Raw genomic sequence first — 26,250 nt, 5'->3', positions numbered from 1 at the left:
CATGTGTTCATAATTTCTTTGTATGATAGCCTGGCTAAAAAATATTTCTACAGTTTGGCATGTTTCATTGTGTTATCAAAAATAAACAATTGACTCCAAGCACAACTACACAATACGCTTACAAAATCTTTAAAGCGGGGCTCAGTAGTTTCGGGATTTCTTCGCTGTATTCTCGCTTTTTGCTAGCAGGTTTCTCTCTAGAGCTCCCCCCACAGCTTCGGTATAGATATTTGACAACACTGTTGTAAAAACTCGTTGGCGATTCTCAGACACCAGAGGCTAGTAGATCAACGACATCAAAGCAGATGGGACATTCTTTAAAACATGTTCTTCATATGAAGGTAAAATAGTAGCAAAACTCGAGAGCACGTAGATGTGAATTTGAGAACTTGTACAATAAATATTGGTACTTGTTAGGGGTGGCACGGTTCACAAAACCCACGGTTCGGTTCGTATCACGGTTTTAGGGTCACGGTTTTCGGTTCTGTACGGTTCATGTTGTTGTTTTTTCTTTTAATCTTTAACACTCCAAAAATTTACTTCAGCATATGATATATAGCTGAATTATCTAATTATTTATTTATTTATTTCATAAATGGGGTGTGTTTGCAAAACGCAGCTTCTCATTTCCCATTCTGAAGTAATATGAGTGAGCAGTCACCCTGAGGAAACTTTCAGTGGCCCTGGAGGTCCATCATCTGTAGAGCTACGTGGGCTGTGTTGGACCGTTATTTGTCAATTTATCCTCGTGTCTCGTCATCATAGGCGGGACATGTCCCCACCATTTTTTGCAGGGTTGATATTATCTTGCAGCACGGGTGTACCAATACAAATAAATAAAACATTTCCAGTTAACTAGCAAAGTATTTGTTTCATTCGTTTGTTAAATAAGAAGCAATTTAGCGCTGAAATGTGTTTTTTTAATCAAGTGATCAAAGTGCTCGTTGCAGTTGCGATCAGTGGTGCTGATACAGTGTTCTCGTGGCTCGCGCACACACCGCAGCGGCCGCACATTCATCACTCGGACGCGCGCTTCAATCCATTGAGGAGACTCAAGGCTACTCGTTCCGATTAAATAATAAAAGCTTGGCAAGTTCTGCCACTGGACCATTAGGCTACGTGGAACAGTCGATCTATGTAGCCTATTTATTCACATGAAAAAAACAACATATAGTGGAGTAGATCTCATTAAATGTCTAGGTAAACTCAGTGTAATATATAAATCGATTGCTGGACATTGTAATGTAATTCTACATATGTCTGATTTATGATTTAGCATTGTATTAGCACGGGCACGAGGCTACATTGCGCATGCGTCGAACCGTGCAAACCGCGCGACGCACACGCGCACCGAACCGAGTCAAGCGAACCGAACGGTTCGGATGTTTTTTCATGTACCGTGCCACCCCTAGTACTTGTACATGAACATTTACACTCACAGCTCCAATGTGAAAACCTGTAAAATAAAAATCTGAAGTTGAATGTTGAAATTTGCACTCGCAAACAATAGTCACAAACCTGTATTCTGAATCTGAAGCTGCAGACAAGTAGACACAAATGTGTAAAATGCCATTCACAGAAATACAACGACAGACACAAACTTGTAATATATATTTTGCGTTTAATCTTACATTCACATTCGCGGTACTACCTCAATTAGGCACTTGCAACTTCTCAAATCTGTCACTGCAATTTCAAATTTCGCGCCTTGACTTTTGCTACTCTTTTCGCGATTTATTAGGTGCAAAACTAACTTGTGCACTTGAAACTCAGAGGCGGTGAGAGAGAAAGGGGGGCGGGAGGAGGGGGGGTCAAAGGAGTCGTTTTATTGGTTGGCAGCTAGCCAATGAAATGGGACTTCGATGATGTCACGAAACCCGCGTGCACTGAAATACTGTCTATGGCAATAAAAAGCTAACATGGCTTAATGCATTAGACTGATATTAAAAGAAATAAACGATTTATCAAACTCAGTAAACACCATGCTAAATGCATACTACAGAAAAGCAGATGAGCACAGAATATGACGAAAGAAAGCAAATGTGTGTTCAGTGCAAATAAACTTGCTGCCTGTGTTTTAATAATAATGTAACGAATTATGTGGGTTTTTTTTTATTGTTTTTTTATTATTTTTTTATAACTGTTGGTCCATTAAGCCTCATTAAGCGTTTTCTTGGTTTATATGGGATTGTTCTGTATGCTTTGTTTGTATGGTGTTTCCTGAGTTTTGGTCTTTTAATACCACTGTCTCAATTACACGCGTTGCGTTGATATTCTGTGCTCATCTGCTTTTCTGTAGTATGCATTATTAAGTCAAGTCAAGTGTATTTGTATAGCGCTTTTCAGAATACAGATTGTATCAAAGCAGCTTCACAGTAAAATAATACAACAAGGTTTGTTCTAATGGAATTTATTGATTGATAAAATCAAAATTAAATATCCCCAAAATATCCCCAACTGAGCAAGCCAAAGGCAACAGTGGCAAGGAACCGAACAACTCCATCAGGTGACCTAATGGAGAAAATTATTAGCATGGTGTTTATTGAGTTTGATAATATCGTTTATTTCTTTTAATATCAGTCTAATGCATTAAGCAATGTTAGCGTTTCATTGCCATAGACAGTATTTCAGTGCACGCGGGTTTCGTGACATCATCGAAGTCCCATTTCATTGGCTAGCTGCCAACCAATAAAACGACTCCTTTGACCCCCCCTCCTCCCGCCCCCCTTTCTCTCTCACCGCCTCTGAGTTTCAAGTGCACAAGTTAGTTTTGCACCTAATAAATCGCGAAAAGAGTAGCAAAAGTCAAGGCGCGAAATTTGAAATTGCAGTGACAGATTTGAGAAGTTGCAAGTGCCTAATTGAGGTAGTACCGCGAATGTGAATGTAAGATTAAACGCAAAATATATATTACAAGTTTGTGTCTGTCGTTGTATTTCAGTGAATGGCATTTTACACATTTGTGTCTACTTGTCTGCAGCTTCAGATTCAGAATACAGGTTTGTGACTATTGTTTGCGAGTGCAAATTTCAACATTCAACTTCAGATTTTTATTTTACAGGTTTTCACATTGGAGCTGTGAGTGTAAATGTTCATGTACAAGTACCAATATTTATTGTACAAGTTCTCAAATTCACATCTACGTGCTCTCGAGTTTTGCTACTATTTTACCTTCATATCTTCATTCGGGTTCGAACAGCGTGAGGGAGCGCAATAATGACAGCATTTTAGCAGATTTCTTTTGGCCGTAAAGCAATTGTTTACATCGCGAGACCTGATATCACGCGAGACTTCCTGACGCGGCGGCCCGCCGGCTCAAAGTTGCAAGTGCATATTTTCCGCTCACGGGCACCAGGGGGGTGCGAAACGACCACCATTCAACCCGAAATAAGTAATATAACCATTCCAATGACTCCGAAGCTGTTCAGTTAAGGTAAAAAAGTTACTTAGTTCACCTTTAACACATTTTTAATACTGTGTGAATCTGTCAGTTTTCCTTTGCCTCACTTTTGGCCACTACTGTTTGGCAGTTCATTGACTTTCAAACTGATCTTCAAATCTTGCAGCAAAATCAAGCCACTTTTATGAGGATTGCAAGCTTCCCTGAGTTGTTGGATCCTCTGATGGAACTCATGTTTGCATCATTGCTCCAACTGTAAATAAGGAGACATCTATCAATAGAAAAGGATTCCACAGCATCAATACTAATTTGTGATAATTTTGCACAATGCAAAGCCATTTTTTTTAAATAAATTAAAATATTAAAGTTTCAGTATCTTAATTAAATTATTTTATTATAATTACATTAAATGATTGGTGTCATTCTGCAGTGACCTCACCCTTGCAGGCTCACTATTGACTTATTCAGTAGTTGAGCCATTTTGGGTTGATTGTCCATTGTAGTCCTTAGTTCACAGCACTTACTGTAAGTGCCACTTCAGTCAGCACTTCGAGAAGTCCTACTTTTTACTAATAATTTTTTTACACTTAAGTCAAAGCTTAAGACTATTCTTAAGAGCATTTCTTAGAAGTTTTATACATAAGGGCCCAGGTCTACAATCAAACTTTTAAAATTAGGCTTCCTCATATATTGAGGTTTTCCAAGACTCTGGGAATCCTGGTGCTTCAAAGGAAAAAATGGTTGTTGAGGGGATAAATTAAAATAAGAAACACCTTGATTTTGATTTCAATACCTGTTGTGTCTTATTTTACATCATTTTAAGTAATCTTGAGGCCCCCTTGGAAGTTTGCTGAGCCCTCATACTGGGCCCCTGGCCCACTGTTTGAGAACCACTCATTTAAACCTTGAATTTATTGTTAAAACCTGCTGTGCTACTCCATATCTGTGTTTCCACAGGAAGTTCTGGACATTACCAGGACACTCTTGGCAGATATAGGACAGCATACTGACTGTGAAGTTGAGGAGAAGAAGTCCAAGCTTGAACAACTGAAGACCGTTCTAGAAATGTACGTTAATGTTAGATGTTAACTGGGCCATGCTAACTGGCACACTTGCAGTCTTCCTTGGTGGCCTCCTTTTAAGTCTTTTGACACGACATATTTTCCAGACACACGCTCGTGTGTTATATAAAACAGTATGTTAATTTCCATCATATTCTTAACAGATGCTTTCTTTCAGAAAAATACAATGTTTCTAGTGTATCTAAGGAGATATATGTAACATGTCTTAAAGGAGATTCAGTTGAAGGATGTTGTAAATGAACACTATGTTCAGTGATATTCCCAACATGCAGTATTTTTAGAATCTCAGTATTAAGTTTTGTCCTATGACACAATGAAATCGCAGTGTCCCCTTTCACAACTCTTGACAAGCATCACTCATAGATGCACTGGATGGATTTCTGAGCAGCTGTTCTGGCAGGTGCTTCTGGCTATGTTAATATTGATGTCAGTCAAGAACAGGGAAGTGGAAAGTGAACTTCTTTGGGGCCTGTAGATAACCCTAATTACATAATTGTCCCTGTTCTATTCTTTTTTCAGGTATGGTCATTTCTCTGGAATCAATAGGAAAGTGCAGCTAACCTACCTTCCTCATGGACAGCCCAAAACATCCAGTGAGGAGGAAGGTACGAGGATTGTTGACCAAGAAACTCAGTCGTGTTTGGCTTTAATCATGTCATGCATTATGGTGCTACTGTTTGTGTTTTGTGCAGATACCCGTAAGGAAGGCGCCTCTATACTGCTGGTGTTGAAGTGGGGGGGGGAGCTGACTCCAGCAGGCAGAGTTCAGGCTGAAGAACTCGGCAGGGCTTTCCGCTGCATGTATCCTGGAGGTCAAGGTGGAAAAAAACAACCTCCTGTTTGTCTGTCACTTAGGGGCCCTATTTTAACGATCTAAGCCAGGGGTCGGCAACCTATGGCAGGCGTGCCAACACTGGCACGCTGAGGGTTAATCGCTGGCACTTGAGCAAAAGTGAGAGAGATGTATGTATTTCATTCAGATAAAGTACCTCGTACCTGCATACAGATCTGCATTTTTCTGATTGGATAGCTCCCATTCATTAAAAGACTGAAAGAGAGATTTTTTTTTCGCATTCCAGATGAAACTGGACAAACTGCTTCTGGTTGTTGAAGCTACAAATGTAAATTTTACACGTCCTAAAATGGCAAAAACTAAATATGCGAGAGCGTTTTATAACGGTTCCCAGTATCCAGATATGACAGCACTGCAGCAGCATCGCCGCAGAGAAGTAGCTGAGCATCTTTTCAGCAAGCCGATGCGCAATTCTATTTTTTTTACTTTAGACCAGGTTTCAGTCGCCTCAAAATAGCAACATACCAACAATGCGCCTGAACACACCTCGTTTTCAGACCAGCACACAAATGGGCGCAAATGCATTTGCTATTTAAACAACGTGGCTCAGGACATGAAAATGATAGCTGCGTCAGCTGAAACTAGCAAAAGACACTTGCGTCGTGCCTGGCACTGCGTTGGTGTGTTTCATTAGGGTTGGAGCAAAACTGTTGACCGAGGACCAGAGTTGAGAACCCCTTTAGATGTTATTTTTCTAGAGTCCACAAATCTCATGCTTTCAGCACCTTATTACACCTTTCTAATCCAACATTATACCTAAATCTAACTAATTAACATTCATATTAATGACGGTCACTCAATATCGGATGACATTTTAATAATGTTCATTATTCAGTCATCTACAAACATTAAACATTAACAATTTCAAATATGAATATATTAACCATAGTTAAATAACTGACTTACAGCTGAGTAATGACTAATTAAACAAAAATGTAATGCACATAGAGTGCTGCAAAGTCCTAAAACCAGGAAATGAGCATTTATGAACTTTAGGAACTTTCATTGTCCAGAAGTCAATGGAGTTTTGGTTAAATGGTTAATGGAAGTCAATGGTTAAATGCCTGTGGTTAACACAAGCTCAGGATTTGTTTCACGTTTTATTCTATGACATAAAAAATACTACATCAGTTATACCCCACTCGTGAATTCTTCTAGCTTTTACGTACCTTGAAAAAGGCATTTGGTGTCGTTGATGTCATGCAACCGTGGTGAAGTTCTTTATAGCTTAACTTCAGCTGCTGCAGATTGTATTTAAGCTTCAATATTCATAAACATTTGTGAAGATTATCTTGATTAACAAAATGTGTAAGAATTATAAACTTTTGTCGCAGAGCTTATTTTCTGCAATAATCCAAAAGCTAATGGATGTTGAGGAAACCAGAGTGATGCAAAACTCTGGGTTGGCCTACAAAAAGACACCATCCCTGCAGCACTCTATTAACCAAAGATCTGTGAAGCATTTATTATAAGATCCTTGAAGTTTATAAAATGTAAGGTATTATTAAGTGTTACCCAATTTTGGGATAAAACCCAGTGCCTCATCAGCAGTCTTCGTATTATATGCTTCCCATTTCCCTGTTTCTTCTTAGCTATAATTTCTCCTTTTTTTCTGTGCAGCAGTATTTTTTTAAATTTCTTTCACACCATAGAAGTGTCACCAAACCATATTGTTCATATGACTATATTGTGCGCTGTAAGTCTTCTGATACTTTTGTTTGAGGAACAGACTTACATTTTAACCATTGTTCACTGATAATCTTTCATTCTTCCTTATCTTGCAAATTAGATTTGCATTTACATTTTGCTTACGGACTGGTTGTGTAATATGGAACAGCCAATGGTGTTTACTTTCAGTGACATCAAACTTGGTTCAATGTGTCTGAGGTTGCCAAATTTGAGTGAATGAGATTTTACAGCAAAATAACCTTTTGGACATGTTAACTTTGACATGTTAACCTTCAGACTTAATAATAGTAGTGTTTAACCCTGTTCTTCGAGACCCACTATCCTGCAGTTTCATTCCAGCCTTCTCCAAAACCCATGCCTCTAATTGTCAGTTAAGACCTTGATTATGGTTAGAGATAAACCCCGGAAAGACAGTGGGTTTTCAGGAACAGGGTTGATTACCCTTGTCCTATATGTCTATTTAGTCTCACCAAGTTTTTCTCTGTGAATGTTATGTTCTTGACTTCTTATAGGGGATTACGCTGGTTTTCCAGGCTGTGGCCTGCTCAGGTTACACAGCACCTACCGGCATGACCTCAAGATCTATGCCTCGGATGAGGGCAGGGTGCAAATGACTGCTGCTGCGTTTGCAAAGGTCCTCAGCCACAACAAATACAGCTCTTCTAAGGTTTAAAGATATAAAGTTATCAGAGGATGTTAACCTTGTGTTGGTTGTCTGCCTCGCAGGGTCTCTTGGCACTGGAAGGGGAACTGACACCCATCCTGGTCCAGATGGTAAAGAGTGCAAATATGAACGGCCTGCTGGATAACGATATTGACTCCCTTAGCGGCTGTCAGCAGAGGGTTAAGGCCAGACTTCATGAGATCATGCAGAAAGATCAAATCTTCACAGAAGAAGACTTTGACAGGGTAAATCAGAGCGTCAAACATCTTTTGAACTATGGGGTGTATTTCAGTCTCTCCGGTGACTTGATATGAAAAGCACATCTGTGTCCACTTCATCTCTTTTGTTTCTCCAGCTGGCTCCAACATGCAGCAGCTCTCTGGTGAACTCTATGAAGGCTGTGGAGAATCCAGTGAGTATGTGTGATCAAGTCTACACCCTTGTCCAGAGCCTCACCTCACAGATCCGCAAAAGACTTGAAGACCCCAAATCAGCAGGTGATTGCTCTGTGCTCACATAAAAAAAGACTGAAAAGAAAAGCGCATATTAAAAGGCCGTACAGATAAACTTGAGACAACCTGAGTAAATGAGTTTGAGTTGCCTCTCTCAGATTTACAGCTGTACCACAGCGAGACACTGGAGATGATGCTGCAGCGCTGGTCCAAGTTGGAAAGGGACTTCCGCATGAAGAGCGGCCGCTACGACATCAGCAAGATTCCTGACATTTATGACTGTGTTAAGTATGACGTGCAGCACAACAGCTCCCTGGGCCTGGAGGACACAGGGGAACTCTTCAAGCTCTCTCGAGCTCTAGCCGACATTGTCATACCGCAGGTGTGTGAGGAAATTCTGAAACGTGAACCTGTATGTCTTGCCCTTAGCTAAAGTTTATTTTTTTTCAGTTGCTAATGTGAATAGGGCTTGTCAGAATAAAAGTATTTCACTAGATATTTTCACTAGAATTAGCTATTACTTTCTTCAAGAAATTTTTATTTATTTAAATGTTTTATTCACATATCACCCAGCCCTCGATACCACAACAAAAATGTAAAAAAAAGTAAAACTAAATAAAACAATTTTTATTGTTAAACCCTTATAAGTACTTCTTGACAATTAGTCATTTTTTGACTAACAGCCAGTGTTTTTTAGTATCATTGTTTTTTTAAACATTTTGAATTAGAATTTATATAATTTCTGTTTTCATTTTCGTTAAAGTTTTAGTTTAAATAGGTAAAAAAAATCAAATAGGTCTATATAGGTTTTATTTAGTTTTAGTTTGAGTTATTTTAGTACTTTAACTTAAACTAAATGTAAATAAGAAATGTTGCCTTACAATTAAGTTAGTTCTGAAGGCAAAAGTGGGTCCAACTCCTGAAATACGTTTTTTTCTTTATATATATATTTTATTGTATTTTAGTTTTAATATTTTTGTATTTTATTTCAAGAAATTTTAGATTTTTAGTTTTAGTTAACAATATAAACCTTGCCAACAGCAGTAGAATTTAACTACTTATGTTGTTGAATGGGAGTCGTATCGACTTGCTACAAAATAGTAATACTCTTGTGTACTGTAATCTAGTCGTCTAATCTAGGTAATAAAAGATTGTTTATTTTTAGTTATACCATGGTCTCTCTGAATACTCAAATCTGATTAGCTGGAAGGTGTGCAAAAAAAACTTTTAATGCACAGGTATTTCCAAGTCAGTTTAATCACCATTCTATATTAATGCGCTGTTTTCATCGAAGAGCACGCACACAAACATCACTCGCACACAGAGAGCAAAGATCGTGCTGTGCACACAGAAACATTCAGGAGTACAGAAACTTATCAACTATGCCTTGTGACTTTTAGTAATAAAATAGCTTTGCTACTGAACCGCCACATTATATTTCTCAGCAAAGAGGGGGTTACATCGCTATTCTGAAGTAATTAAACAGCTTCGTTGTTAATAGAGAGAGACACTGAACAGACGCAGGTACGAATCTCTCTCTCTCTCTCTCTCTCTTTCTCTCTCGATAATTCAAACAAATGCTATAATGCATTCATTCAAAATCAAATAAATGTAATATTACGCACAACTTTATCTCTGTGTCTGATTCAAAGCGGCTGAATGCTAAATCTATTGAACCGTCACTGCCGAAAATAACCATACATTTTACCCTTTTGGTCAAATATTGTGCTGCAAACATCAATAACAGCTTTAAAGGGTTAGTTCACCCAAAAATGAAAATGTTGTCAGTAATTACTCACCCTCATGTTGTTCCAACCCCGTAAGACTTTCGTTCATCTTTGGAACACAAATTAAGATATTTTTGATGAAATCTGAGAGCTGTCTCACTCCTCCATAGGCTTCTCTGTAATTGAAACTTGCTGGCCCAGAAAGTTAGTAAAGACAATGTTTAAAATAGTCCAAGTGACTACAGTGGCTCAACCACAAGTTCATCAAGCGACGAGAATACTTTTTGTGCGCAAAAAAAACGAAAATAACGAATTTATTTAACTATTCATTTTCTTCTGTGTGGGCCTCTGAGTGAGTTCACGTAGTGTAGCAGCACAGCGATTCTGGGTTGTACGTCAGAACGTAGGCTCACTATTGGAGGAGTGAGACAGCTCTCAGATTTCATCAAAAATATCTTAATTTGTGTTCCAAAGATGAACGAAAGTCTTACGAGGTTGGAACAACATGAGGATGAGTAATTACTGACAACATTTTCTGACATTGTCAGTGCTGGCAAATGACCATATGGTATAAGCAGGATAATGCACGGTTAGTTGTGCATTAAACGATTTTAATGCACTCTGTAGAGGCATCGGGCGACTCTTTGCCTCCACGTCATGCATTAAAATCGTTTAATGCACAGCTAGCTGTGGATTATCCCTTACTTGTTTTTTCCCCCCTAAAACGCCTCTACCCAGTATTCCACACAAAGCCAGGATCTGCTATTGTACATCTGATTGTAAACTACTTTTTTTTTTTTAGGAGTATGGCATTAATAACGTGGAAAAGCTGGATATTGCATATGCCTACTGTCTGCCTTTAGTAAAGAAAATTCTACTGGACCTTCAGAGGACACATGAGGACGAGTCTGTAAACAAGCTGCATCCTCTGTGAGTGCCCTGTTTTTTTACTCTCATCTCTCCTTTTTCTTTTATTTGGTCTCTCCTATTGACCATAAGAGATTTGTCCATATCTTTGTATCCCAGATACTCACGTGGTGTGCTGTCACCAGGCAGGCATGTCCGAACTCGGCTGTATTTCACGAGTGAGAGTCACGTCCACTCCCTGCTCAGCATCTTCCGTTATGGCGGCCTATTGGATGTAAGTATTATATTATAAAGAGAAATGACGAGGAAAATAGAGAATCGAAGTGACGTACTCATAAGCTGTCCTGTCTACTGTCTTTCATGACTATGCACATGTAAAAAGTGCACTTTGTAATATTGCCAAATTACGTTTGACTTTAAAGGACATTTTTAATTAGTATGCTTTAATAATCTTTTGTTATGCTTGTAAAGAAGTACAATTATTTTGATATGTTGATGTATTAAAGCACATACAAAGTACTTGATTATAATTTGTAAACTGTATTGTGTTATTCAATATTTAATTTAAAGTTAACATATTTTTAATTTACTGAATTGCAACTTCATTATTAGACATAATATTCAGCTAGAGATGAGACTGGTCGACCGGCCATAAATTAGCTTTGGCAGAAAACGGATACAAAGAGGAGAACACAGATGTACCAACAGAGCAAATTTTGCACCAGGCACAAGTTATGCTTGAAATAATAAAGGAAGAAAATTAGAAATATTGAATTGGGGGTGGGGGTTTATATGAATGTATCGCTAAAGGGAACTTACTGTCTTCAGAAAAGTTTCGATGGTATTTATTTTCCTCTTACCTCTGTATAAAGTAGTGTTTATAGCGCAGCGCTGCTTTGTGTACAGTGGTACCCAAAGAAACCGCTGCTGTTCCATTGGGCTTTTCACACTTTAAATAGTTAATCCTGGGTCATTCTAAACCCCGGGTAAACTGAATCCTGGGTTATCTTGCTTCACGTTTCACACTGCTCATAATTTACCCGAGGTTAACAGTTAATCCTGGGTATTCATAAACTGATGTTTCACATTGTACACCCTAAACCCTGGGTTAACATTCTTATTTACGTTGTCAGTGAAAGCAGTACGCGACCTGTTGACATAAAAGCTCTAGCATTGCGCGTTCTCACATTGCCGACTGTTCTATCGAGTTTATACTGAATGGATACTTCGGACTATAAAGGTTAGAATGAAACGGTCTCTTCTTCACTCAAATTGTCGTGTTTTCTGTCAGCATTTGACATTATCTGTCATTATTTTCCTGTTTGTCCCAGTCAGGCTGCTTTGAAACAATCTGTATTTTATAATGCGCTATATAAATAAAGGTGACTTTACCATAAATGACTGTTAGTACATTTAGCAGGATACTTTAACCATGTTTCAAAGACAATAGAAGTAATTATGAAATTACCTATAAAGATGTATTGAAGTCCTAAAGTTAGTGTGTCAAAAAAATGCATTTAATATAAATTTAAACTTTCACTTAATTGCAGTCAACATCCACTTAAGCATCTGAAAACATTACATTCAGTTTGCACTTAAAAATATTCTTTTAAAGTATATTATTCCTGTATTAAGTACTCTTTTAAAAAAAAATGATGCTACTTATTTTACAAAGGTAAAGTAGTACAAAAGCTACAGAAAAAGTACAAATGCAAAAAAATATTATTTTTTTAGTAAGAACCTTTGATTGTGGTTTCAGTTAAATGTTAAAGGATACATATGATGTTTCAGGAGGAGAAGGACCAGCAGTGGAAGAGAGCCATGGATTATCTAAGTGCAGTGTCTGAGCTCAACTACATGACCCAGATCGTCATTATGCTCTACGAAGACAACAACAAGGTACATCCTGCTCTCACTGTCTGTTTTACTCAACTGAGGTACAGAATAAACATAAGTGAACTGTCATAACTGAGCTGTCCAGTGTTTTATTTGGGTAAGGACTGTGTAGTCTCAAAAGAGTTCTTCAAAGAAATGTGACAGTTGTGATGTTGTGTTAACTCAGGACCCATCCTCTGAAGAGCGCTTCCATGTGGAACTGCATTTCAGCCCTGGGGTCAAAGTATCTGAGGAGGAGAGCGCTCCGATGGGATTTGGTTTCCGTCCAGCCTCTGCTGAAGTATACAGACTTTCATTTTGTTACATTTTCTCATCATGTATTGGATTAGGATGTTGTTCAGCTAATGAATTGTTATTAAATAAAAAAAATTGTTCAGCAGAATTTTCCATGTCTGTGTTTGTGTGTGTTGACACAGAATGACCAAAAGCAAACAGACCCTGGTAGTTTGGAAAATCTTGCACGAGATGAACCCGACCGCGCCTTGCCCCTTTCGGAGGCCATCAGCACCCAGAGGAAATCCCCTCTGATCCGGAATCGCAAGACTGGCTCCATGGAGGTATCACAGCCGCCATCACACTCAATAAACATAGTGTGCTTTGTAAAATACTTGTATAAATCTCTGTGGTGTCAAATTGACTGAATCAGGCTGGGTTTTATGTACCATAATTCAACAGTTCTATTTGTGTCTGTGCGCAGGTCCTATCGGAAAGCTCATCCTCTAAAGGGGGCAGCTATCGCCTCTTCCCCTCCTGCTCACGTCAGTCTCCAGAGATGAAGCAGAGCGGATTAGGTTGGTATCATGTGTCTGTCTCAGTCAGCCTCAACAACTGCTGTTTATCTCTTCTCCCTGACAGGAACACACCCTCTCAATCCAAGGCAACACTATATTGCATGTTATTTCGGGTGTAAAAGCCATTAGCTGACCACTTGCATAGTCGTTACCTAGGAAATTGGTGGATACACACTTCAGATCCAGACAGAGACGGAGTTTGTTGCATGATGGTGGGATGCTGCTGTTAATTTTTAGACATTTTGGATTAATCATTCTGTGTTTTGCTGTAGCCTATTTAAACTGTTTTAAATAAATGAGTGCTGTAATCTGTGATGAACGTTTAGTTGGCTTTTTATACACCTATGAAGTGCCTTGAATTTGCTGCAATTTTAAAAGTTAAAAATTTTGCATGCTAAAAAAACATATTTGACAAGGGTGAAAATTAGCTAAATAATCCTGCATGCAGTCCGACATATTTCATACCTAACTATCTGTAGATTTGAAGTTAATTTGTGTAATCTACTATCAATGACATGTGAACGCTAAATGTTCACTAATATCATACTGATCTGCTGTTTTGCTAAGTTTTTTTTTTGTGTGTTCATAATTGCTCCTAATAGATATAATGTATATACTTTCCCTGACCAGAACATTGCTTGTCTTTTGTTCATTAGATTTCGCTCTACTAGCCTGTCATTGATGTTCGCCAAACCGTAATGGTTTTGGCATGAGTCATATATTATGATTTTATAGTCCTCTCACTCCCTCTGCAGTAACTGCTGTGTTTTGATTAATAAGTGCATGTGGTTGGTGTGCACACTAATTCCGTGATCTAACCTCCTCTGCAGGCTCTCAGTGCGCTGGTCTCTTCAGCACCACCGTCCTGGGGGGCTCCTCTAGTGCCCCCAACCTTCAGGACTACGCACGCACACACCGCAAAAAATTCTCCTCAGGCAGTTTGACCTATAAAGACGGTATGTGCTCAGTCCAGCTCCTTCTCTCACAGAGATAATAAAAGAGTTTACAATACAGGAAATCTAGGTAAAGGGCACTTCCTGTAAAGTTTAGGATTAAGAACTCTAGTTACATCAGGTCCTGATGTTGTATCACACATCTCGCTGTCATACTCACCATTTCACATCTGGTTCATGGTCTTGAATGTGTGGTGTTTAAAAGCTCATGGAGTCTGCTGTGTCATTTACTGTCTTTCTGAAATTGTCTTTTGTTTCTTGTCATTTATAATTTTTTGTGAGCAGTGTTTTATTCTTGACATCATTTAAATGGAAGCACATATTTTTATGTACCGTTGCAGGAATCCAAAAAAGTTTGAAGCAAAAACATGGTAAGAATGTAGATTTAGTGAACGGCAAACTATTACCCATTAAATTGGTGTTGAAATTATTACTAAATTTGATAAATGATTCGGTGCTCTTTGGAGTGCTCTTACATACCGATTCCTTCCAGAATGTTCAGTTTTTACGCTCCTGGTGAAACACTTTGTCCACAAGGTGTCAGTGTCACATTGTTTGGCGTTCTCCCCGTTTCAGTTCCCATTTCCTGTGTCCTGTTTTCTTTACTGCCGTTTTGCAGTTCTAACTTTACTTTCTCATTTGTTACTATCGTATACGTGACCTTGTTCATTTATCCTTATTAGCTTCATTTTAAACCTCTGGCTGGTCTCTAGGACTGGCTGGTCATTCCCTAGTTTCTTTGTCTTCACTGTTGTGTGTGGTTGTGTCCTGTGAAGGCATTGCTGTTACGCTACAGGCTCTCAGAGCTGCTTAAATTACATAGGTAAGGGGTTGATCTGACCGTCTCAAGCTTTTCATGCTTCTGTCCACCATTTTGTTTGTTCTGAAAGAGATGACGTCTGATAAGATGGCATCTGTATTTATAGTAGAGAAGTGCCCATAAAGTGACAAGCCCAAAATATTACTGTAGCTAAAGCGTTATAAATAGATCCACTCATTCACTGTGGCGACTCTGTGAAGACAATTAAGCAGATAAAGATCTGTCTTCTTATTGTCATTTTTTTTTACTTAAATAGGATCTGTGAGATTAACATCTTCCTCGTAATATGAAACATTCTCACTCTTCAGCTAAAAGTCTAAATCACATTGAGACACTAAACGCTGCTCTTCCTGCTTCCTGTCCCAGTGTTTCTGAGTCTGTATCCTGCTGTAGTCACAGTAGAAACCCAGCCCTACTACACTCCTCACCCTACTATCCTTGACAGTCTCACACCTTCAGCTCTGTAACACCATCCCCATCCTATACAGGTGTACTGTAAAAATGGTAACTAGTGACCTTTTTTATTTCCTCAGAGTTGTTGTCTATGCCGGCAGTAAAGCGATTTTCTGTGTCGTTTGCAAAGCATCCGACTAATGGTACGTCTGCTTCTCTTCAAGTATATTTCCACTTTTTCTTTTTCTCCACCTCCCTTTGTTTTGCATGCCAATGGAAACCTCTTTTCATTTCGGAAATTTATGTTGCTTTTGTTTTCTTTCACGTGATTTCTGCCATCTTTTTGAACATTCAACCAGCCTCTTACCCTTTCCACATACACCACTATCGCTATCTGAAACCTCCTGCGGACAACTCTCACTCGCACCCAGTGACTCAATGTTAATCAGTTTACGATTGACTGTTTGTGTGGATGAGTTTAAGCACGTGTTTGTGTTTCCTGTGCTTGTATGTGCACAAGTCTGTGGGGCGTTGAGTGTAGTACGCTGCAAAAAAAATATCATGTTCTTATATCAGTATTTTTGTCTTGTTTTACATTTGGGAAGCAAAATTACATAAGATTAATTATGTTTGAACAGCAGTGTATGTCAGAGAGAATATATTGAATTAAGTTATTAAAAAAACAATTAGCAAGTTCACTGAGAAAAATAAAGTGAGCATATATATATTCTCTGAAATCAAGTTGTAATATTTTGTACGATGTTGTAAAGTCATTGAATTTAGATTGTGATCATTTCTATGAAAACAATAACAAAAATACTGAGATACTAAGATGATGATTTTATTTTTTTTTCTCAAGTGTACAATTATGAATAGATATTCAAGATAATGAATCTGAGCCACTACTGGACAGTACACTGGTGATTAAACCTTTCCCCTGTTGGCTCTCGTATTAATGAACAGTGTTTTTCACTGTTTTTGACAGGTTTTAATAGCAGACAGGGATTGTTCACTGGGAAGTGGTTCACCTCACACTCTTTTACCCCATTAATCTCCTCTCTTTTTTATTTAAATTCAATGTGGTTGTGCACTGTAATCATGTTAAACGTTGTGAATGTTGAGTTATGAAGCCAAGGAGTATTTTACCCTGTTTCCCTTTGATTCTTCATGGGAGGCAGCTTAAAATCTCAGCGCTCTACATCTACAGTCTGTCTACAGAAAAAGAGGCCATTATATTTGGAAATGCTAAAAACGACTAGCATTTCTTTCAAATTGAAATCTTCAGTTAAAGAGAGTAAAATAACCTACCACACTTGCAGAAACAGATGAACTCCTAGCCAGTGTCTTTTGTGGTTCTCAACACTTGCGCTGTGCATAATCTGCATGTTTATGTTCTGTTGGTTAAGATGATATCAGTGTATTTCTCTCTCTGGAAAAGAATCGTCTTCCATATGTTGTGATCAAAAGGATGTCCGGAGATGTTGTCTAGCATAAACAAAACCTGAATGGAGGTGATAACAAAGGTCAAGAACAATGCAAAAGAGCTGCTTGTAAACTGATGTGAATTACTGCAGTGTGTTATGTAGGTGTATTTGGACACAGTCCTGTACGTGTTCAGTACATCTCATGCAAAGCTTAAGATGGTCCCTGATCCACCTACACAATCCCATTCCCTGCCAGATCCCACACTCTCTACCCACCACACATTCCCAGCCATCCAGCTCTCGAAGCCTTTCACGTAGGAGCCTTTCGTCCAACCTAATTATGTCTCTGTAGTTAATAAGAAATACTCGTTTGCCTTCATGTCTCTGAAATGAGTGCACACTCTTTAGTTTAAACAAATTAAATTCATTCAGCCTAATTATTATACTTTTGTGTTTTCCCGGTAAGTGTGTAAATGTGGGTCAGGTGGGTATCAAATGTCACCACGAGGATAGTTAAACCTGCAGTCTTCTACATTGTGGGCCCTTCCCAATGGTGCACATGATGAAACGGCTTATAAAGAGATTGTATAATGTTTAATTAAAATCCAAAAAGGCCGAAAGGTTTCTGTAACGAGTAGTGTTGGGTGTAGCAAATATAATTTACTGATTTGCTATAAAAACAACTGAAGTAATTAGAAAATGCACACTATGAACAAATGTGTGTTTGTGTTCGAACAATTGGTTATGATCTAATGACTAAGACTATGAACCTAATGAAACTCAAGTATGCATTCAGGCCGCTGAGCCAGATTTTTCATTGCCTCGGCTCGTAAAAAGATTCTTTATAAACTGCATTCATTAGGAACATTTACAACAAAACTACAAACAAAATCATTTTTGTAATATTTTTTAATTATTTAAATAAGTAGCAATTACAATTTTTAAATAATCAAATATTCAAATAAAAGAGAAGGGGCATTTGTCTAACTATATTAGTAGCAATCAGGAACATTACCAACAATCTTTGTTAAAGGTGTATAAAAACTAAAAAAATTGGGGTCAGTAAGAGATTTTAAATATTTTTAAAAGAAGTCTACACTGTAAAAAAATTTCTAACCCTCCCAAATCAAAAATTTCAAGTGACCGATAACATCTACATTTTTCAATTGGCCCAAGTGAAAATCTGTAAATTTAATTTTATAATTTACAGAATTTCACTTGGGCCAATTGAAAAATGTAGATGTTATCGGTCACTTGAAATTTTTGATTTGGGAGGGTTAGAAATTTTTTACAGTGTATTATGTTCATCAAGGCTGCATTTATTTGATCAAAAATACAGTAAAAACAGTAATATTATTACAATATAAAATAACTTTTCTATTTTAAAGTATTATAAAATGTAATTTGTTCCTTTGGTCCTTGTTCAAAGCTGAATTTTAGGCATCATTACTCCAGACTTCAGTGTCACGTGGTCCTTCAGAAATCATTAGTGTTGAAAACAGTTGTGCTGCTTACTATTTTTGCCGAAAGTTATATATTTCTCAGGATTTAAAGATTAATAGAAAGTTCCAAAGAAACAGAAATCTTTTGTAATATTATAAATGTATTTACTGTCACTTTTGGTCAATTTAATGCATCCTTGCTGAATAAAAGTATTATTTTCTTAAAAAAAAAAAACTTACTGACCACAAAGTTTTTGTGTATATTTTTTTGTAATGATGTGACCTTCTCATGGTGTAGTAGTCTAGTCGGACTGTGATGTTTGACTCCACTGAGCACTGTATTCACTTCAGGCACACAGGATGACACTTCTGCTGTGGCGGTTTACCCACCTATATGGTGGTCTGGCTCAGGTAATGATAGATCTTTATCCCACTGTGCAGCTTTAATCCAGTCAGGACGATTGATTTAATCGACTGGGCCTAACTACACAGTGTCCGTGTGCACGCTGAAGAACTCACAGTGTGAGGAAAAGTAGATCTGTTTAGAAGTTCTAGATGTCAGTGTGGGAATGTAGACCATGTCTGTGTATAGCTTAGTGAGTTGTTCCTTGAATCCCTTGTGGTCTTGTGCCTTAAGCGATGAATGTTGACTCCAGGAGATGGTACTGTTTCCTTTGCACTCTCTGTGCATTGAACTGTACATCATTTTTTTTGTGGATGAAGGCGGTGGACTACAACGGACTTAAGTGCTGCTGTGTGTTTGCTTGGGATTACCTGCTGGTGACCTGTTGCTCAGGCCCTTGTTTAGGTGTGTTTAAATGTGGAGAAGTGTCTATCAAACGCTGTCAGACCTATTGTGGGGAGTTGTTCTGATAGCATGCTAAGTAATGAAACGGTAATCTCTGTACCCATGAGGACCCCATGCCCTCACCCATCTGCTTTCCAACCCCTACTCCCCATTCTTCTCTTCCCTGCTTTGCCTCTTCTTCCTCAGAACCCCTGGAAGAGCAACAGGTAGCCCAGCTGCTGAGGCGCTTTTCCAACGACCCCAATATTGGCCACCCGTTCTGTTTGGACAGTGCTTTTGCCCACCACCTCCATCAATGCTCCTACCATCTCCGCCTCTTCCGCAACTGGTTAATCTCTGGCCAGGACCCACTAGAGTACCTCTACGGTCAGCCCTGCGGAGGTCGTTCCGTGCCCTGCTGTGCCGTGACTGCAGTAATGGCCTCAGCTTTGCTCTAGCGCCTCTGCTGTTTGAAGCATGCTTGTGTTATTGGGGAAAGCAGCTTGCAGTGACACAGCTCTTGTTTATTTCTTTAACTTAATGAAGTTTATGTAGATAGTGAATATTTTTTTAGGGCTATCAGGAAAAGAAAATTGAAATAAATTGTGATTAACCTTGTGCTTAATGTAAAATGGTTTAATTTGCTACGCTGTTTTCTTGTTAAAAATACACTACCGTTCAAAAGTTTGGGGTCAGTAATATTAAATATTAAATATTAAATTAAATAAAGTAATACATTTATTCAGCAAGGACACATTAAATTAAATTAAATTAAATTAAAGTGACAGTAAAGACTTTTATATTGTTACAAAATGTTTCCAATTAAAAATAAATGCAGTTTTTTTTCTTAGTCATTAAAGAAAGAAAAAAAAGAACAATAATAATTCAAAAATGGTTTGCACAAACATTTTAAGCAAAATTAAGGACGTGACACTGAAGACGCTGCTGAAAATTCAGCTTTGCCATCACAAGAATAAATTATATTTTAAAATATATCCAGAAAACTGGTATTTTAAATGGTGATAATAAGTCACAATATTAATGTTTTTATTTATTTTTGATCAAATAAATGGAGCCATGGTGAACATAAGAGATGTTTTTCAGATACATAAAAAAATCTTACCGACCCCAAACTTTTAAATGGTAGTGTAATGAAAGGGAACTAAATAACATGCAAGAAATATTTTTCCACCAATGCGTAGGTGATATTTCAGATTTTTGTTTTAACCAATTCTTATTAATTCCACCATACAAAAGATTGTAATTGACTTTTGTTAACGCTCCCAGATGGATTGAATGAATAAATTAGCCCTTAAGAAGGTCACCTGTGCTGGTACTCTTGCAAGCTATTCAGACCAGTGTTTAGAAAGAGGACAGAACAGATTGAAACATGTTTTGATGTTGAACTTAGCGCTGTTCAGAGAAGAGGATGGAGAAGCATTAGGAGTGATCTCTCGCTCTCGCTGCTGTTTGCTGGGGTGTGTTGTGTGGCAGACGCATGCCAGTGGCATCTGATTGCAACTGTGTCAGCTTACAGTCGCATCGACTCTCTGACGTATCAAAGTAACAGTTACAGTGACTGACTTGCATGATAGTGGCATATGATTTGAAAGAAAAAGGAATATTGTACATTTTCTGTTCCAAATGTGAGTTATTCATTTCCAAATTATTAATGTTTTAAACTCTCAATAATTATTTAAATCGCTATTACTTCATACATAATCATACTCTTGCTTGTTTTTTATTTATATTCTCCATTTTCATAAGTAATAGTCAGAAGTGATGTTTTGTCATGAAATACATGTCTCCTTTTATAAAATTCATGCACCGATTACATGATGATCTGCAGGTGCAGTTCTCACATCCATTCCTGTTTTTATTCCCGTCTCTGCCAGCTCCCTCCTAATTTACGCGTGTTGCTTTCATCTACATTAAGAGTTTGGTTTTTCCAACTAAAAGAAGTGCATAGAGACTAACAATTCATTAACAATGGAATTTTTTGTTTTACTTGAAGTTTTGTGTGTGTGTGTGTGTGTAGCTACTTTACTACCAGATTATGTATTAGTCTTCATTTTTGAATGTAGATTTAGATTTCCTATGTAATACTGTACGTACCAAGTCTTGAATGAATGGTAAGAGGATGAGGTGGGTTTGTTTGTGTGCATGTATGTCTGAATGTTTCCCGCCTGTGGTTCTGTCACTAACAAGGGTTTGGCAGTAGGTGGATGGAATGACTATTGTCATTGGTTCAGTGGTTATAGACTGTTGAGTTTTTCTTGGGTGTACACTGATGTCTGAATAGAGGACTGTTTTCTCTCATCACTTCTCTCATCTGTAGGTTTTGAAGGCTGCTCCATGGTGCCCTCCATCTACCCCCTCGAGACCCTCCACAATTCGCTCTCACTAAAACAAGTCAACGAGTTCCTGACGGCCGTGTGTGAGAATGCAGGAGATTCCCACACCAGGACAACCAGAGGTGATGCCCATAACACCACTCTACATGGATTTAAGTAACCCAGGAAGTGACTAATAACATGGCATATGTTTACGTCACTCTCAATTCTTTTGATACTGTAATATAATGCACTTGTGTCCTAACTGTGTGCGCTTGTCTCCGCTTCTGTAGCTTTCTCAGCCATGTTTGACTCCCAGAATCAGCCCACAGGGGAATCTTACATGCCTCACAGAGTGCTGTCCTCCTCTGTTTCAATGCGCCAGCGCTCTGATCGGCCGCCCTGGTGTAAGTACTGCTACCCTAAGCTAATTCACATGGAGAATACTCTCAGCACTCGGCATGGGACAATGATATTTGTTAACATTTAAACATCTGGTCCATCCAACATATGTAACACATTGCAAGCTAAATTCATACATTTTCATGTATGTCGGGATATAATTATGTAAGGTAACAGGGTTGGCAGTACACGACAGCCTCGTGCTCACGATTTTGCTTCTTAAAATAAGGATTTACTGTTGATTTCTACAAATAAACACTTTTCAATGATCAGTTCTTTACTATACAAAGTCACGGTAACAGTGCTGGTTCTTTTCAATAACGCAGTATGTCCACTAAAATCCAAAAAATATATAAATAGAAAGAATAAAGATAAATGCTAGCTTTTAATTTTCATATATCTTTAAATCAAGCTGTGTATATTTTGCTAATACATCAAGGAGTAGTGAAAACAGGGGTTGAGCAGGCAAAAAAAGGCATCCTCATGATGAAAAATAAAAATAAACTCAGAGTAGAATAAAGTTACTGGATTTTTCTAATTGGAACTGGATCTATTTAATTAACACATAGTAAATAAACTATCATCCGAAGTCATTTTTTACACAAACAGCACCTGTTTTGCAGAATAGACCAAATAATGGTGTGTGTGTGTGTGTGTGTGTGTGTGTGTGTGTGTGTGTGTGTTCTCCATGCAGACAGCAGTGGTCCCTCAAGTACAGTGTCGAGCGCCGGCCCCTCGTCTCCCACCACGGCCGACACATCTCCTCGCTTCAGCTTCAGTGAGAAGATCACCCTCACGCCGCAGAGCAGCGAGGAGATCCACCCGACCCCTCACAACAACAGCCACTGTGTGTCTTCCACGTCTGAAACCAGCCTCCCCTCTGAAGACCCCCTCCCCTCCATACCATCTCCCATCCCGGAGAAACCCAGTGAAATAGAAGCGGACGGCACAGACTCTGCTGGCCAGTGTCTGACAGAGAGCCCCTGCCGTGATGAAGTGTCAAGTCCGACCCCTGCGGAGCCCACTCCTCCCTGCTCTCTCTTGGCAGACAGTCCGCTGACGGAGTCCTTTTGCGGGATGCCCGGCTCCCTGCCTGTGCTTCTGGAGCTCAGAGAGAGCAGCTCGGAGGCCGGCTCCAGCGCCCAGACCCCGCTCACGCCCGACGAGCCGGATGAGTTCTTTGATACACAGGAAACGGTTGATGTGTGGGGGGGGAGCCCGGGGACCCTGCCACACCCTGGGACGCCACTGGAGGTGGGAGCTCCACATGTGCCTGAGCCGTGAAGGAAACGCAGACCGGGCAGCTCCCACATACACGTGCGCCCTTCGTCCCATCCCAGCATGCTCTCGCTGTAGTGCCTCAGACCTTTATAAAGTCCCAAACAAGTCAAAGTGGGATTCGCCTACGTAATTTAAGGGAATAAATGGAGGCCCTCCCTGCGATTGTCACCTTTTGAACTTGAAGCTCGAATGCTCCCGTTAAAAATGGTAATAAACTCTCCGTGTGTTTAATTCTGTAGTGTTATTCAGAGATGCTTCCCGTGTAAAGCATCACTCTAGTCCTACGGCCAGTGAGCAAACATAAGCTGTTAGACGCACTGAAACATTTTTACGTGCACATATTATCTTCCTTGTCTCCAAACGACTGCATTTTTTTTCTTCATTAGCTGGTCTGGAAGATATTTTTCAAAGGGACGTGATATTTGATACTAGTTTGTGTTTGCTAAAGTACTTAGTCAAGCTCTTGAATAATGAACTCACACAGCTAAATGCATATTAAAGGGATGGTTCACCCAAAAACTCACTCTCATGTCGTTCCAAACCCATAAGACTGGCCCTTGACTCCAAGTTTCTGGCCCTCCATTGGAAACTTTGATGCTTTAAAAAGGTCACAAAGACGTTGTAAAAGTAATCCATGCGTATGAATCGAGCGAATCAAGTCTTGTGAAGAAACGTGATCACTTTAAATGATGAACAGATCATTTAGGCATTTATTCATACATAAACATTGATCAACACGCATACATAGAGCACATCAAATATGGTAAACGGAAGCTCAAGCTGTATTTTCATGAAATTTCATTGGTTCGAGCACGTTTGAGCTTCCATTTTCCATATTTGATGTGCTCTATGTATGTGTATTAATCAATGTTTTTATGTGAACAAAAGCCTAGATTAAATCTGTTCATCATATAAAGAAATCATGTGTTTTCAGAATACTTGCCAATATTTCTTATACTTTTTTTGAATATTTTTGAATATGAAATTTACTTTCAATGGAGGGACATCTCTCAAGTTTAATTAAAAATAGCTTAATTTGTGTTCTGAAGATGCGTTTGGAACATGAGAGTGAGCAAATGATGACAGAATGTTTTTTGTTTTTTTTGTGAACTATTCCTTTAAATTAACGCTACCATTTTATTACTGTTTGCCAAAGCTTGCTATACCACTGTCATAATTTATTAAATCATGATAAAATACATATATATATTTAGTCTATATATATATATTTATTGACTAATATGCAGCTTACTTTTAACAATGAGACTGCAGATGAGTAAGTCTCGTTTTTTTATATTTTAGTTTTTATTTTTGTAAAACATACAGTGCTCTCGCGGTTTTAAATGAAATAGTGGTCTTCATTTCAACTACGTTTCTCTCGCTCCACCTTTTTGACAAATGAAATACTTTTTTGTACCGTGACCCTCCTGTTTGAAATCAAATGAAGAGTGTCGTGTACCGAGATTACCATGACACACATACACACACACACACAAATGTTTTGTCGGCTTACTGTTTAAAAAAAGAGAGAAAGATGCTGCTTTTCAGAAGCATATACTGTACTGTTTTTCTTTTGATCTGAACCTGTTCAGGATAAAAACATTAAGTAAACCTTGGATAGTGGACGTTGTTTACTGAGCATGCAGAATGTGTGTGTAAAAGTAACTGACTCTCACTGATGTAGGACCACTGAGCTTGCAAGACCTCTAGAATCTAGAGAAGCGTCTGAATTATTCCACTCTGCTCAGAGTACAGCGAAGCACACTGAACCCACTGACAACTGTTTCTATAATCACTGACATATTAAAGCATCTGCCTCTGATAGATTCAACTCAAACGTGTCGTACTGTTGGTGCTGTATGCCGTCTGTGCTGTAGTATTAAATGCCACTTTGATTTACAGTGTTTCAAATAAAAATGGCATTGTCTACAGAAAACAGTTGTCTTTTTATAACTTCTTCCCCTGGTTTCACAGACAGGGCTTAAGACTAGTCCTAGACTAAAATGTAAGTCTGAGCTGTTTCCACTGAAATAAACTTGCACTGACTGATCTTAAAAATATATCAGTGCCTTTTTAGTTTTAAGATGCACATCGGTAATGTTTTTTTCTAAGCATGTTTATAAAAATTACTTAAATGTCCTAATTGATCTATGGTCTAATCCTGGCTTAGTCTAAGCCCTGTCTGTGAAACCGGGCCCTTATGTGTGAACTGCACTGATTAGATATAAAAACAAGCACCAGGTTTCTCTGTATTTAACAAGTGGACCTTATTTCACTTGAACCCACAAAAAATGCTAATTTTCCTCGCTAAGGTCTGGCATTTCCATATTTTCAATACTTAATTTACTGTCTCGATTGGTGTACACTTGCGTAAGCATCATTATCTCTAACTGTTATTCATCCTCGTACTCGTTGGCATGACAGCGAGGTTCTTATCCTTCACCACCTGGAGGGTTTTACTTCTGTTTACCGCAACCAAAACACATCTTCAACAAGGCATAGATAGTGAACAATCTTCATAGTATCACACATTAATAATACATCTGAATTCAAGTCCCACCAGCAAACAGAATCCAAAATGTATTCATTTCCATACGATTAGGATCACTGAACAGTAGGGCATTGTTGGCACTCCCCGCTGCTGTGCCAAGCACTGATTTCTGTTTTCTTTAACACTGCCGTTGTTCATTTCCCTGCCTTTCTCTCAGAAACAGACGGGGAGGGGAAGAAGAGATAATAGGCATGTGACCCAGACAGTGATGTCATCGTCATGTGAATTCAGCTCGCTTTTCGGTAGAGAGGCTGCTATTCTTTCAAACCCTTGAATCATGTTAATGTGTGAAAAATTCTAGAACATTCTTTGCTTTAATATTATTCAAGCTGTTTACTGCAGTAAATGAATCAAAACGAGTCTTATCAGGCTTGAAGTCGAAATAAAGTATTCAATTTAATCAATATTCAGTGTTTTATATCAAACTCTATTGCATATACAGT

At 38.5% G+C, this 26,250-nt stretch overlaps 1 protein-coding gene across 13 annotated transcripts in view; it reads left to right on the top strand.

The window, feature by feature from the left end:
* Window positions 1-25,192, top strand: part of ppip5k1a (diphosphoinositol pentakisphosphate kinase 1a) — a 37,936-nt gene extending 12,744 nt beyond the window's left edge. Inside the window, exons 13-32 of one of the 13 annotated variants that reach the window (XM_084404492.1) lie at window positions 4,358-4,467; window positions 5,002-5,087; window positions 5,175-5,300; window positions 7,537-7,658; window positions 7,751-7,933; window positions 8,044-8,185; window positions 8,299-8,522; window positions 10,670-10,797; window positions 10,894-11,008; window positions 12,526-12,633; window positions 12,797-12,910; window positions 13,047-13,187; window positions 13,328-13,421; window positions 14,252-14,377; window positions 14,716-14,745; window positions 15,728-15,790; window positions 19,448-19,627; window positions 21,579-21,716; window positions 21,867-21,980; window positions 22,670-25,192. In XM_084404492.1, coding sequence (XP_084260618.1) covers window positions 4,358-4,467; window positions 5,002-5,087; window positions 5,175-5,300; window positions 7,537-7,658; window positions 7,751-7,933; window positions 8,044-8,185; window positions 8,299-8,522; window positions 10,670-10,797; window positions 10,894-11,008; window positions 12,526-12,633; window positions 12,797-12,910; window positions 13,047-13,187; window positions 13,328-13,421; window positions 14,252-14,377; window positions 14,716-14,745; window positions 15,728-15,790; window positions 19,448-19,627; window positions 21,579-21,716; window positions 21,867-21,980; window positions 22,670-23,259 — 2,934 coding nt within the window. In that variant the 3' untranslated portion in view covers window positions 23,260-25,192. Of the gene's footprint in view, window positions 1-4,357; window positions 4,468-5,001; window positions 5,301-7,536; window positions 7,659-7,750; window positions 7,934-8,043; window positions 8,186-8,298; window positions 8,523-10,669; window positions 10,798-10,893; window positions 11,009-12,525; window positions 12,634-12,796; window positions 12,911-13,046; window positions 13,188-13,327; window positions 13,422-14,251; window positions 14,378-14,715; window positions 14,746-15,727; window positions 15,791-18,804; window positions 18,865-19,447; window positions 19,675-21,578; window positions 21,717-21,866; window positions 21,981-22,669 lie in introns of those variants that run through there. The other 12 variants (XM_084404494.1, XM_084404490.1, XM_084404486.1 and 9 more) reach the window with 12 other exon arrangements.
* The last annotated feature ends 1,058 nt before the right edge of the window (window positions 25,193-26,250 follow it).

The sequence above is a fragment of the Rutilus rutilus genome, assembly GCF_951802725.1.
Source record: "Rutilus rutilus genome assembly, chromosome: 3".
NCBI lineage: Eukaryota > Metazoa > Chordata > Actinopteri > Cypriniformes > Leuciscidae > Rutilus > Rutilus rutilus.
This window is presented reverse-complemented; position numbering and strand designations above follow the sequence as displayed.